This window comes from Hemitrygon akajei, chromosome 4, assembly GCF_048418815.1.
Source record: "Hemitrygon akajei chromosome 4, sHemAka1.3, whole genome shotgun sequence".
Taxonomy (NCBI): domain Eukaryota; kingdom Metazoa; phylum Chordata; class Chondrichthyes; order Myliobatiformes; family Dasyatidae; genus Hemitrygon; species Hemitrygon akajei.
In genome coordinates this window covers 181,960,940-181,974,983 of record NC_133127.1, presented here as the reverse complement: position 1 = coordinate 181,974,983, position 14,044 = coordinate 181,960,940, and the positions used below count along the sequence as shown (strand labels likewise).

The 14,044-nt window shown below is 41.4% G+C and overlaps 1 protein-coding gene across 5 annotated transcripts in view; it reads left to right on the top strand.

Annotated features, from left to right (window-relative positions):
* The window catches only part of ppp2r3b (protein phosphatase 2, regulatory subunit B'', beta), a 146,425-nt gene that overhangs the window by 72,218 nt on the left and 60,163 nt on the right, over positions 1–14,044 (top strand). For 4 of the 5 annotated variants that reach the window (XM_073044179.1, XM_073044180.1, XM_073044177.1 and 1 more), the window contains exons 11-13: positions 159–334; positions 1,499–1,617; positions 2,894–3,003. In XM_073044179.1, coding sequence (XP_072900280.1) covers positions 159–334; positions 1,499–1,617; positions 2,894–3,003 — 405 coding nt within the window. The remainder of the gene's footprint in view (positions 1–158; positions 335–1,498; positions 1,618–2,893; positions 3,004–14,044) is intronic. The other variant, XM_073044178.1, reaches the window with a different exon arrangement.

Sequence of the window (14,044 nt, the reverse complement as noted above, 5' to 3'; positions counted from 1 at the left end):
AAGAAAATTACTCACAGCTGTTTCTATTATTTTTCTATCTTTGGAACATTGGGATAACACTGCAGAGAAAACATTCACCAACACTTTCTATTTGACATCGCTGAAGAGTAAAATTGAATGCACTTTCTTAGCATTATCTGTCATTTTTTCCTTTGCAGTATTGAATATTGGTTCCGCTGCTTAGACCTTGATGGAGATGGAGTCCTTTCTATGTATGAACTGAACTATTTCTATGAGGAACAGTGCAAGAAGCTTGAATGCATGTCTATTGAACCATTGCCTTTTGAGGACTGCCTCTGTCAATTGCTCGATCTTGTTAAGCCAGAATGTGAAGGTAATTATTTGAAATTGTTCAAATTCAAGTGGTCTAGTTATGTTTGCTTTTTAATGTAAATAATTCTCTTCCTTCAGTGTGGTATTAAATGAATAATATTGCTAATTATCTAAAGTATTTTATTTATATTTTGCTGCTTTTTTTAATATTCTCCTTGATTAAAGAAAGATTGTTATTGTTTGTTGAGGCAGGATGGCTGTGCAACAAGAGATTCAAGATTGTTTAATTGTCATTCTTCAGTACCGGAGTGAAAATGAGAATGAAATGATTGTTCCTCTGAATCTGATGCAGCATAAAGAATACAATAAAAAAGAAAACCCAATAATTGTTTAAAAATCCTACAAAACACAAAGTACAAGTAACTACTGTATACATAGACTGTATATAATAGGATGCTAGGTGGTAGAGGTTGGTGGGGCAAGTTCCTTGGTGGTGTTGACCAGCCTGATGGCTTGAGTAGTAAATTGTTGTTTTTTTTTCCAAGTCTAGTGCTCCGTAGCTTCTTCCCTCAGTCCAAAAGTGGGGTGAGTGGGATCCTACATGATATTGCTGGCCTTTTTCTGGCACCTTTCTGTATATATGTCCTTGATGGCTAACAAACTGATACCAGTGATGCATTGGTCAGTTTCAACTACCCATTGTAGAGTCCTCTTCCACTGCAGTGCAGTTCTTGGTCTTGTTAACCCTGAGTACTTTCAGCTCAGGATGTTCAATAGATACATGAAAAATAAAATTTCTATTCTGGCATACTTTCAGGGAAATTCAGCCAGGCCTTAAAAGTGATACTATTACTAGAAACATGGCTATGTGGGGAAGGGGTGGAGAGGTATTCTTGCTCTTAACTGCTACATTACAATTCCTTCCAAACCATAAATGTATTTTAATATTATTGATTTTGAATATGTTTTCATCACAATAATATAGCCTAGTATAGTTTGCTTTGGCAACAGAATACAATCTAACTAGCAGCTCCAGATGATCAGGCAAGACTTGTTTGAATATGAATTGCTTCCAATGTTTACCAAATTACAAGAATTTAATTGACACTTGCTGTAAAAAAAAAACAACCAAGCTTTCTAGAGAGTATAAGTGTTTAGTTTTAAAAACCACATGAATAATATAGAATTCCTGTGAAACTAATTTGCCAACTTTTGTGTTACACAGGAAAAATCACACTTCATGATCTAAAGAAATGCAAGATGGCAAATATATTTTTTGACACCCTTTTTAATATCGACAAGTACTTGGAGCATGAGCAGAAGGATCCTTTTTCTATCCAGAGGGTAATTGTTTTAACATTAAATCTTTTCCTTTGTACTACATTTCTCAGTACTCTTTCGAATCAAATGTACATCATGAAGATATGAGGCCTCTTGTTTCAACCACGGATGCTGCATCCTATACAAGCCAGGCAGTGAGATATGAGGAGCAAACTGTTTCCCATGCAGCAGGTTCCCCCTCTCCATGCTGCTGATGAATCCATAAGAATGGCAGAGACCAATGTGGTTTGACACCATTAGGAGTTGCCTGTCATTGTTGAACTCAACTGCCTTGGGGACTCCAGTTCCAAATTTTTCTTTGGGTTACTCCTGAAGCCTTCCTCATGAGTTAGTATAGTCGCAAGGCAGCGGGAGTTTGAGATCAGAGTTTTCCTTCTAGATGAGTTGCTAACCACGGCTGATGAGCCCCATGTACCCAGAGTGACTGGTTTTAAGGTGCTAGTAACCAGCCTTTGTCCATTCTCCTGCCAGTAGAAATAGTTCTGCTTAGTAGCTAAGCCATACGTGAAAGCTAGGAGCTGGATTTGGTTCTCAGAGGCTATTTGAGATGCACACTGGTGGGAGCATTTAATAAGTAGTGGGAGCTTATTCCCCCCACCCCCACTATGACATCCTTAAGGAATCACCAAGAACCAGCCTAAAAAAGGCATCCGTCAATTTGTTTGTTTGTTCTCAAGTGATGATAATTGTTGACAACTGAGCTGAAGGGGGAGCTATTTAATTTTGTACTCTGTGGGCTATTTATTCTGTTAAAATTGCATTAAAATGAATATTAATTTAGAAGTACAATTATAAAAATACCCATATAAACTTTCCACATCTATTCAGTTTTAAATGCTTTGTTTTCTCAATTAAAGTCAATGTAATTTATTTTAATCTAAGCACATTTATTGCCATATACTATCTTGAAATTGATATTCTTGCAAGGATTTACAGGAAAAAATCTGTACATGGACAAGAAAACACTAATGTTCAAGGCAAACTGTGCAATAAAACCAGCCAAGAGCTGTCATTTTATAAGATTTAAGAAAAGTTCTATACCAAGTTTCCAAATTTCTGGTTGGACCCAGCCATGCCAGATTATATCTTTAGATACTCAAGCAAAAGTGCCCATCAAATTGAATGATTATGCAAAAGCTGAAATTAATGATATATGTAGAAGTGTACATGTAATTAAATAAAGAGCTGGGATAATTGTGCAATGTGTTTTAAGCTCCATGCACAGTACACTAACAATAACATTTATGAAGCCTCAACAACTGCAATCTTTCCTGTGCAGCAGGATGTGGAGAATGATGGACCAGAAATGACTGACTGGGAGCGGTATGCTTTAAATGAGTATGAAAATCTGGTGGCTGAGGAAGCAGCTAATGAAAACAGGAATGATGGGTGAGAGACTGCTGAATTAACTTGTGGATAATTGAAAATTAACCTCTCATATTTTGATCAAAATGAAAGACTTTTTTTGAAGTCTGTGCTGGTGCTCAGAACACACCCATCAATATTATTTCCTTATTCATCTCCCTCTATCACATTTGCTCTCGCGTGTTCATCAGCTCCTCTCTAATTCACCTGCCTACTTAAGGGACACCATATGGTAGCTAATTACAGTAACATATTAGATGGATAGATTATGAAATAGCCTAGCACAAAATAGTAGCAATTTTTTATAATTATATAAAGTGGAAAAGTTGGCTAAAGTGAATGTAGATCCCTTAGTAGATAAGGGGGGAATTCATATTGGGTAATGTGGAAATGGCTGAAGTCTTCAATGTCTATTTCTTGTCAGTCTTCGTGATGGAGGACATACCTTACAGACCAAGAGAGATGTTATGTATGGGAGGTGAGAACCTTGATATGATCCTTGTCAATAAAGAGGGAGTGATGAGCAAACTAGCGAGCCTAAAGTTAGACAAGTCCCCTGGTCCTCATTGGGGATGCATCCCAGGTTATAGCGGACACATTTATTATAATTTACCAAAATTCTCTGGACTCAGGAAATGTCCTGGTGGATTGAAAGACAGCAAATGATTTGCCACTGTTGGTTTTTTTTTGGTAAGTAGATAGATGAAAGGCGAGTAACTATTGGCCAGTTAGCTTAATATCTGTGTCAGAGAAAATGCTTGAAACTCTCATTAATGAAAGAATAGTGAGATTTCTGGATAGAAGTGGTTCCATCAGTTAGTCACAGCATGGATTCATGCAGGGAGATCCTGTTTGACAAACTTACTCCAGTTATTTGATGATGTAATGAGCCTAGTGATAGATGGGAACAGATGGATGTTTGTATACTTGGATTTTCAGAAGTATTCGATAAGGTGCCACATAGAAGACTTGTCCATAAGGATGCATGGAATTGATATAAATGTATTAGCATAGATGGAGAATTGGTTAACCAATAGAAGCTAGAGTTGGAATAAAAGGTTGTTTATCTTGTTGGCCATCACTGGTGAGTGGAGTGCTACAGGGGTTGGAGCTGGATCCACAGCTGGTCACAATATACATTAACAGTTTGGAAGAGGAGACTGAGTCATATTGCTTGAGAAAAGATGTACTAGCCTTGGAGGCAATGCAGAGGAGGTTCACAGAGGTGAGGGGTTTAGCCTATGAGGAGAAATGGAGTAGCCTAGGATTATGTATGATTCCTGGTGTTCAGAAGAATGAGAGGGAAACACATAGTTATGAAAAGGATAGTTAAGGTAGAAGCAGGAAAGTTATTTTCACTGGTGTGTGAGACTAGAACTAGGGGATATAGACTCAAGATCCAGGGGAATAGATGTAGGTCAGATGAGGAGAAACTACTTTTCCCAAAGAGTAATGAATCTGTGGAATTTTCTGTCTTAGACACAATAGATACTACTTCATTAAATATATCTAACATACAGTTGGATAGACTTTTGCATAGCAGAAGAACTTAGAGCTATAGGGAAAAGGCAGGTCGGTAGAGCTGAGTCCACAGCCAGAACAGCCATGATCTTATTGAATGGCGGAGCAGGCTCAACAAGTCAAATGGCTGACTTCTGCTTTAAACGTCATGTTCTTATTATTTTTTTTGGATATAGGAGGAAACTAGTGCAGGCATAAGATAAATGTGTAATCTCTGCGCAGGCACCACCTGAAGTCATGATTAATTCCAGATTAATAAACTGTGTGCGCCACTGTATGTCCCATGAATAATCCCAGGTTCCCATAGATTATCATTTACAAATAGTGTACCTTTATCTTTTGTTTACTTAAATGACCATACTTTGAAATCAATTCCATGATCAAGCACTTCATATTATCCAGTTTGATCAATTTAAATAGCACAGTAAGCTACAATGTGAAATAAAGGATTGAGCTTTGGGTTCTATGGAAACTGCCTAATCTGAATTTTTCCCAATAACTTCTGTTTTAGATTTCTAGTTTCTGTGGTATTTTGCATTTATTCACAAAATTATGAATTACCAGATCATTTGAACTGTGTGATAACTAGCTGTATTAAAGTAGATTACTTGACTACTCTGTATTTAACTATTTTATAAATCCCTTATTTCAGTATGTCACATTTTAAATCCAAGCTAGGTCTCACTTTGGATGGTGAGGAAAATCCCAATTCCAATTTCACAAAAATTTTTCAAGTACATAATTTAGAAGGAGTCTTAGTTTTGATAGATTTGAGAAAATATTACCTGTTGGTTTCATGTAGGTATTGTTTCAATAGACAATAGGTGCAGGAGTATGCCATTCGGCCCTTTGAGCCAGCACCACCATTCACTGTGATCATGGCTGATCATCCACAATCAGTACCCTGTTCCTGCCTTCTCCCCATATCCCTTGACTCTGCTATCTTTAAGAGCTCTATCGTTAACTTTCTTGAAAGCATCCAGAGAATTGGCCTCCACTGCCTTCTGAGGCAGAGCATTCCACAGATCCACAACTCTCTGGGTGAAAGAGTTTTTCCTCAACACCGTTCTGAATGGCCTACCCCTTATTCTTGAACTGTGGCCTCTGGTTCTGGACTCCCCCAACATTGGGAGCATGTTTTCTGCCTTTAGCATGTCCAATCCCTTAATAATCTTACATGTTTCAATCAGATCCCCTCTCATCCTTCTAAATTCCAGTGTATACAAGCCCAGTTGCTCCAATCTTTCAACATATGACAGTCCTGCCATCCCAGGAATCAACTTGCGGTGCACTCCCTCAATAGCAAGAATGTCCTTCCTCAAATTTGGAGACCAAAACTGCACACAATACTCCAGGTGTGGTCTCACCAGGACCCTGTACAACTGCAGAAGGACCTCTTTGTTCCTATACTCAACTCACCTTGTTATGAAGGCCAACATGCCATTAGCTTTCTTCACTGCATGCTTACTTTCAGTGACTGATGAACAAGAACACCTAGATCTCATTGTACTTCCCCTTTTCCTAACTTGGCACTATTCAGATAGTAATCTGCCTTCTTGTTCTTGCCACCAAAGTGGATAACCTCACATTTATCCACATTAAACTGCATCTGCCTACTCACCCAACCTGTCCAAGACACCCTGCATTCTCATAACATCCTCCTGACATTTCACACTGCCACCCAGCTTTGAGTCATCTGCAAATTTGCTAATGTTACTTTTAATCCCTTCATCTAAATCATTAATGTATATTGTAAATAGCTGCGGTCCCAGCACCGAGCCTTGCGGTACCCCACTAGTCACTGCCTGCCATTCAGAAAGGGACGCGTTAATCCCTACTCTTTGTTTCCTGTCTGCCAACCAATTTTCTATCCATGTCAGCGCCCTATCCCCAATACCATGTGCTCTAATTTTGCCCACTAATCTCCTATGTGGGACCTTATCAAAGGCTTTGTGAAAGCCCAGTTACACTACATCCACTGGCTCTCCCTTGTCCGTTTTCATAGTTACATTCTCAAAAAATGCCAGAAGATTAGTCAAGCGTGATTTCCCCTTCGTAAATCCATGCTGACTCGGACCGATCCTGTTACTGCTATCCAAATGTGCCGCCATTTCATCTTTTATAATTGACTCCAACATCTTTCAAACAACACTGATGTCCGGCTAACTGGTCTATAATTCCCTGTTTTCTCTCTCCCTCCTTTCTTAAAAAGTGAGATAACAGTAGCTACCCTCTAATCCACAGGAACTGATCCTAAATCTATAGAACATTGGAAAATGATTACCAATGCGTCCACGATTTCTAGAGCCACCTCCTTAAGTACCCTGGGATGCAGACCATCAGGCCCTGGGGATTTATCAGCCTTCTGTCCCATCAGTTTACCCAACACCATTTTCTGCCTAATGTGAATTTCCTTCAGTTCCTCTGTTACCCTAGGTCCTCTCTCCAGGATTACATCTGGGAGATTGTCTGTGTCTTCCCTAGTGAAGACAGATCCAAAGTACCTGTTCAACTCATCTGCCATTTCCTTGTTCCCCATAATAAATTCACCTGTTTCTGTCTTCAAGGACCCAACTTCGGTCTTAACTAATTTTTTCCTCTTCACATACCTAAAGAAGCTTTTACTATCCTCCTTTATACTCTTGGCTAGCTTCACTTCGTACCTCATCTTTTCACCCTGTATTGCCTTTTAGCTATCTTCTGTTGCTCTTTAAAAGTTTCCCAGTCCTCTGGCTTCCCATTCATCTTTGCTATGTTATACTTATTTTTATACTGTCCTTGAATTCCCTTGTCTGCCATGGTCGCCCCTTACTCCCCTTAGAATCTTTCTTGCTCTTTGGAATGAACTGATCCTGCACCTTCTGTATTATTCCCAGAAATACCTGCCATTGTTGTTCCACTGTCATCTTTCCAGTCAACTTTGGCCAGCTCCTCCCTCATGGCTCCATAGTCCCCTTTGTTCAACTGTAATAATGACACTTCCAATTTTCCCTTTTCCCTCTCAAACTGTAGATTAAAACTTATCATATTATGGTCACTACCTCCTAATGGCACCTTGAGTTCCCTTATCAAATCCAGTTCATTACACAACACTAAATCCAGAATTGCCTTCTTCCTGGTAGGCTCCAGTACAAGCTGCTCTAAGAATCCATTTCGGTGGTACTCCACAAACTCCCTTTCTTGGGGTCCAGTACCAATCTGATTTTCCCGGTCTACCTGCATGTTGAAATCCCCCATAACAACCGTAGCATTACCTTTGTGACCTGCCAATTTTAACTCTTGATTCAACTTGCACCCTATATCCAGGCTACTGTTTGGGAACCTGTAGATAACTCCCATTAGAGTCTTTTTGCCCTTACAATTTCTCAGTTCTATCCATACTGACTCTACATCTGATTCTATGTCACCCCTCACAAGGGACTGAATTTCATCCCTCACCAACAGAGCCACTGCAGCCCTGGACCTCTTGCAGCCATGTCTCTGTTATTCATATTTGCCAATTTCCAACTGAGCCTCAAGCTCATCCACTTTATTTCTTATACTTCGTGCATTCATATATAATACTTTTAATCCATTACTCCCCTCACCTTTTACCTCGATTCCTGTTGCACTTGGCCATACTCTCCGATTCCCTTCCTGAGCTTTCTGCTCTGTTAATTCTGTTGTCTTTCTTAACTTTTCTTATTCTCTCTTTCCCTTTAACTCCATCCTTACATTTCCAGTTCATCTCCTCCCCCCGACTACTTCCTTTAAACACACCCGTGTAGCAGGGGCAAACCTGCCTGCCAGAATGCTGGTCCCCTGCCTGTTAAGGTGCAACCTGTCCCTTTTGTACAATTCATCCTTACCCCAAAACAGATCCCAGTGGTCTGCAAATCTAAATCCCTGCTTCCCGCACCAGCTCCTCAGCCACACATTCAGATCCCCTATCTCCCTGTTCCTGGCCTCACCAGCACGAGGGACTGGAAGCAAACCGGAGATAACCACCCTGGAGGTCCAGCTTTTCAGCCTTCTTCCGAGTTCTCTAAAGTCACGCTTCTGAATATCTTTCCTCTTCTTCCTGACATCATTTGTGCCACCATGCGCTGCCACTACTGGCTGTTCATCCTCACCCTTGAGGATGCCCTGCAATCAGTCCGTGATATCCTGGATCCTGGCACCAGGGAGGCAACGCACTATCCTTAAATCCTGCCTGTTGCTGCAGGAACCCCTTTCTGTACTTCTCACTATGGAGTCCCCTACTACCACGGCTCTGCCTGACGTCTGTCTCCTAGGCTTTGCTTCAGTGCCAATTTTTGACTCGCAGACCCATCTGTCTCTCAGGCAGGCAGTGTCTTCTGTCCCAACAGCTTCCAAGAAGGTGAACCTGCTTTCAAGAGGTACATCCCCCGGGGTCTCCTGTACTCCAAGCATCCCTCCCTTCCTCATCGCCGCCCCCCACTTCTCTCTTCTGGTATCTGTGGTGTAACAATCTCACTGTAGGTCCTGTCCAGAAACCTGAGGTCATCCAGTTGCTTCTCCAATCCCCCAACACGGTCCTTCAGGAGCTGAACCTGGACATACTTTCCACAGTTGTAGCAGCCAGAGGCACCATCGGTGTCCCTGACCTTCCACATCATACAAGCATCACACTGAATCAGTTTACCTGTCATTTCTTCACCGCTTCTCACCCTCTCCAACTGTGGCGTAGTCTCCTCCCTCAGCCTCCTTGCCGAAGACTCGAGCCAAAGTTTTGGCAAATTGAGGAACACATAGGGTTGAAAAATATAGGAGCGGATGTGAGTGTTAGTCAAAAGTGGTTTGCTTGGGTAGGAAAGTTTAACTTTCTATGATGAGCTAGGTCTAGTGCTGTATGTCTGCTGGTGATAATTTATTAGCTGTGGCCCATTGGGTATTCTGATGGGGTCAGTTGATGCAGTGGTTTAAGATTAACTGTAATTTGATCTCATGAGGGATTTCTCATTGTTGGATATTTGTGAATATGGTTCATCTTGCCTCTCATTGAATGCCACATCTGATGAATGTTTTGTGCAATACTCTCAAAGGTAGAGACGACAATGGCTGACTAGTTGCCACAGATGTTGAACAGCAGCCTAGTAGGTTTGAGATTTTAAACTATATTGAAACCGGTAGAGAGGATTTGTGTAGAGGTTAGTTTAGGCAAGGGGTTGCAAATCTGAAAAAGCACATTTGCAAAAGTAGATGGAGCAGGCCTGAGAGGCTAGATGGCCAGCTCCTGCTAAATGTATGTGCCATTCATTGGGAAACTGACTTATCAAGCAAACCAGTAGAACACATGAACATGCAGAGCAGGACATGGGAAGTGTTTTGCAAAATCTGGTCTTGCCTGGCTGTTTTTTTTTGCTGTCGGGAATTATGGTGTAGAGAAGGTGACTAGGTTTACATTGGAAAATGAGGCTGAGCGGGCTACCATGTGACAGTTGACCCACTCAGCTAGTCCTTGTCTGCATCTGTCTTTTAATTTGTAGGGAGGTGTGGCTGTTAAGCTTGGGCTATCACCTAATGCCCATGGCTTCCCTCCTGATCTCAAAGTAAATAAAGACAAAGTAAATTTATTTATTATCAAAGTGTGTGTGTGTGTATATTTTTAGATATATATATGTGTGTGTGTGTGTGTGTGTGTATATATATATATATATATATATGTGTGTGTGTGTGTGTGTGTGTGTGTGTATATATGTGTGTGTGTGTGTGTGTGTATATGTGTGTGTGTGTGTGTGTATATATATGTGTGTGTGTGTATATATATGTGTGTGTGTATATATATGTATGCGTGTGTATGTGTATATGTGTGTGTATGTGTATATGTGTGTGTATGCATATGTATGTGTGTATGTGTATATATATAATTATGTATGTATGTCACCATGTACTACCCTGAGATTCATTTCCTTGCAGACATTCACAGTAAATACAAAGAAAAACAATAGAATCAATGAAAAATCGCAGCAAGAGGCAGAGAGGGAAGAGGTAAAAGAAGCTCGGAGAGCAGTTTTTTAACTGATCACGGCAAAGAGGCTAGACTGCGCAGGCGCGTGATGTAGTGCGCCAAAGGTTTAAAAAGGAGGACCGCCATATACAGTGGCCATCATCAGAGTGGACTGAGGCAGAGTGGGTTGGCTTTGGCTCAATCAGGCTTCGGCGAGAACAGGCAAGAGGCGAGGTTTGAACGGGGCACGACTGCGCAAGCGCGTGAAAGTCGGCACATGAGGCAGCAGGAGAGTTTAAATAGTGAACAGAGGCTGAGTATGAGCTTCACTCCAGGTGAAGTAAGGCTGGATAAGCTCCTTTAATTAATCTAATTAGATTAGGAGTAGGTAATGGAGGCAGCACTTAGGGCAGTTGAGTGCTCCGTTTGCAGTATGTGGGAAGTCAGGGTGAGCACTGTTGTCCTTGATGACTACACCTGCAAAAGGTGCATCCAGCTGCAGCTCCTGACAAACCGTGTTAGGGAACTGGAGCTGGATGAACTTCGGATCATTCGGGAGGCAGAAATAGACAGGAGTTTCAGGGAGATAGTCACCACTAGGAGTCAGGAGACAGGTAGTTGGGTGACTGTCAGGAGAGGGAAGGGGAATAGACAGAAGGAGCAGAGCACCCCTGTGGCCATTCCCATCAACAATAAGTATACCGTTTTGGATACTGTTGGTGGGGACGACCGACCAGGGACAAGTTGCAGTGGTTGCATCTCTGGCACCGAGAGTGGACCCTCAGCTCAGAAGGGAAGGAAGGAAAAGAGGAGAGCAGTAGTGATAGGGGATTCGATAGTTAGGGGGACAGATAGGAGGTTCTGTGGAAGAGATCGAGAGTCCCGGATGGTCTGTTGCCTCCCTGGTGCCAGGGTCTGCGATATCTCAAATCGAGTTCTCAGTATTCTCAAGAGGGAGGGTGAGCAGCCGGATGTCATGGTCCATTTGGGGACCAATGATGTGGGTAGGAAGAGTGAGGAGGTCCTGAAAGGTGAGTTGAGGGAGCTAGGTGCCAAGTTAAAGGACAGGACCTCCAGGATAGCAATCTCAGGATTGCTACCAGTGCCACGTGCAGGTGGGTTTAGAAATAGTAAGATAGTGCAAATCAACACGTGGCTGAAGACATAGTGCAGGAGAGAGGACTTCAGATTTATAGATAATTGGGCAGTTTTCCAGGGAAGGTGGGACCTGTTCCAGCAGGATGGTTTACATCTGAACTGGAGGGGGACAAATATTCTTGCAGGTAGGTTTGCCAGAGAGACTCCAATGGATTTAAACTAGATATGAGGGGGGAGGGGAACCAGAGTGCAGGAACAGATGTATGGGAGAAGGAAGAAAAAGAAGACAGTAAAGTTCTTTGTACTGTTAGAGATAAACAGAGAGGAAGAGGTGGAGAATTTCTTAAATGCATTTATTTTAATGCTAGGAGCATTGTAAGAAAGGTGGATGAGCTTAGAGCATGGATTGATACCTGGAAATATGATGTTGTAGCTATTAGTGAAACATGGTTGCAGGAGGGGTGTGATTGGCAACTAAATATTCCTGGATCTTGTTGCTTCAGGTGTGATAGAATCGGAGGGACAAGAGGGGGAGGTGTTGCATTGCTTGTCAGAGAAAATATTACAGCGGTGCTCTGGCAAGATAGATCTAGGGAGGCTATTTGGGTGGAATTGAGGAATGGGAAAGGTGTAGTAACACTTATAGGGGTGTATTATAGACCACCTAGTGGGGAGCGAGAATTGGAGGAGCATATTTGCAAGGAGATAGCAGATATTTGTAGTAAGCACAGGGTTGTGATTGTGGGAGATTTTAATCTTCCACACATAGATTGGAAAGCCCATACTGTAAAAGGGATGGATGGTTTCGAGTTTGTAAAATGTGTGCAGGATAGTTTTTTTGCAGCAATGCATAGAGGTACCAACTAGAGAAGGGGCAGTGTTGGATCTACTGTTAGGGAATGAAATAGGTTAGGTGACGGAGGTATGTGTTGGGGAGCACTTCGGGTCCAGTGATCACAGTGCCATTAGTTTCAATATAATTATGTAGAAGGATAGGACTAGACCCAGGGTTGAGATTTTTGATTGGAGAAAGGCTAACTTTGAGAAGTTGCGAAAGGATTTAGAAGGAGTGGATTGGGACAATTTGTTTTATGGGAAGGATGTAATAGAGAAATGGCGGTCATTTAAAGGAGAAATTTTGAGGGTACAGAATCTTTATGTTCCTGTTAGGTTGAAAGGAAAGGTTAAAAGTTTGAGAGAGCCATGGTTTTCAAGGGATATTGGAAACTTGGTTAGGAAAAAGAGGGATATCTACAATAAATATAGGCAGCATGGAGTAAATGAGGTGCTCAAGGAATATAAAGAATGTAAGAAGAATCTTAAGAAAGAAATAAAAGCTAAAAGAAGATATGAGGTTGCTAGGACAAGTAAGGTGAAAATACATCCAAAGGGTTTCTACAGTTATATTAATAGCAAAAGGATAGTGAGGGATAAAATTGGTCCTTTAGAGAATCAGAGTGGACAGCTATGTATGGAGCCAAAAGAGATGGGGGAGATTTTGAACAATTTCTTTTCTTTGGTATTCACTAAGGGGAAGGATATTGAATTGTGTAAGGTAAGGAAAACAAGTAGGGATGTTATGGAAACTATGACGATTAAAGAGTAGGAAGTACTGGCGCTTTTAAGGAATATAAAAGTGGATAAAACTCCTGGTCCTGACAGGATATTCCCTAGGACCTTGAGGGAGGTTAGTGTATAAATAGCAGGGGCTCTGACAGAAATATTTCAAATGTCATAATAAACAGGGATGGTGCCGGAGGATTGGCGTATTGCTCATGTGGTTCCATTGTTTAAAAAGGGTTCTAAGAGTAAACCTAGCAATTATAGTCCTGTCAGTTTGACGTCAGTGGTGGGTAAATTAATAGAAAGGTGGTATATATAATTATCTGGATAGACAGGGTCTGATTAGGAACAGTCAACATGGATTTGTGCGTGGAAGGTCATGTTTGACAAATCTTATTCAATTTTTTGAAGAGGTTATGAGGAAAGTTGACAAGTAAAGCAGTGGATGTTGTCTATATGGACTTCAGTAAGGCCTTTGACAAGGTTCCACACGGAAGGTTAGTTAGGAAGGTTCAATTCTTAGGTATTAATATTGAAGTAGTAAAATGGATTCAACAGTGGCTGTATGGGAGATGCCAGAGATTAGTGGTGGATAACTGTTTGTCAGGTTGGAAGCCAGTGACTAGTGGTGTGCCTCAGGGATCTGTACTGGGTCCAATGTTGTTTGTCATACACATTAATGATCTGCATGATGGGGTGGTAAATTGGATTAGTAAGTATGCAGGTGATACTAAGGTAGGTGGCGTTGTGGATAATGAAGTAGGTTTTCAAAACTTGCAGAGAGATTTAGGCCAGTTAGAAGAGTGGGCTGAAAGATGGCAGATGGAGTTTAATGCTGATAAGTGTGAAGTGCTACATTTGGTAGGAATAATCAAAATAGGACATACATGGTAAATGGTAGGGCATTGAGGAATGCAGTAGAACAGGGTGATC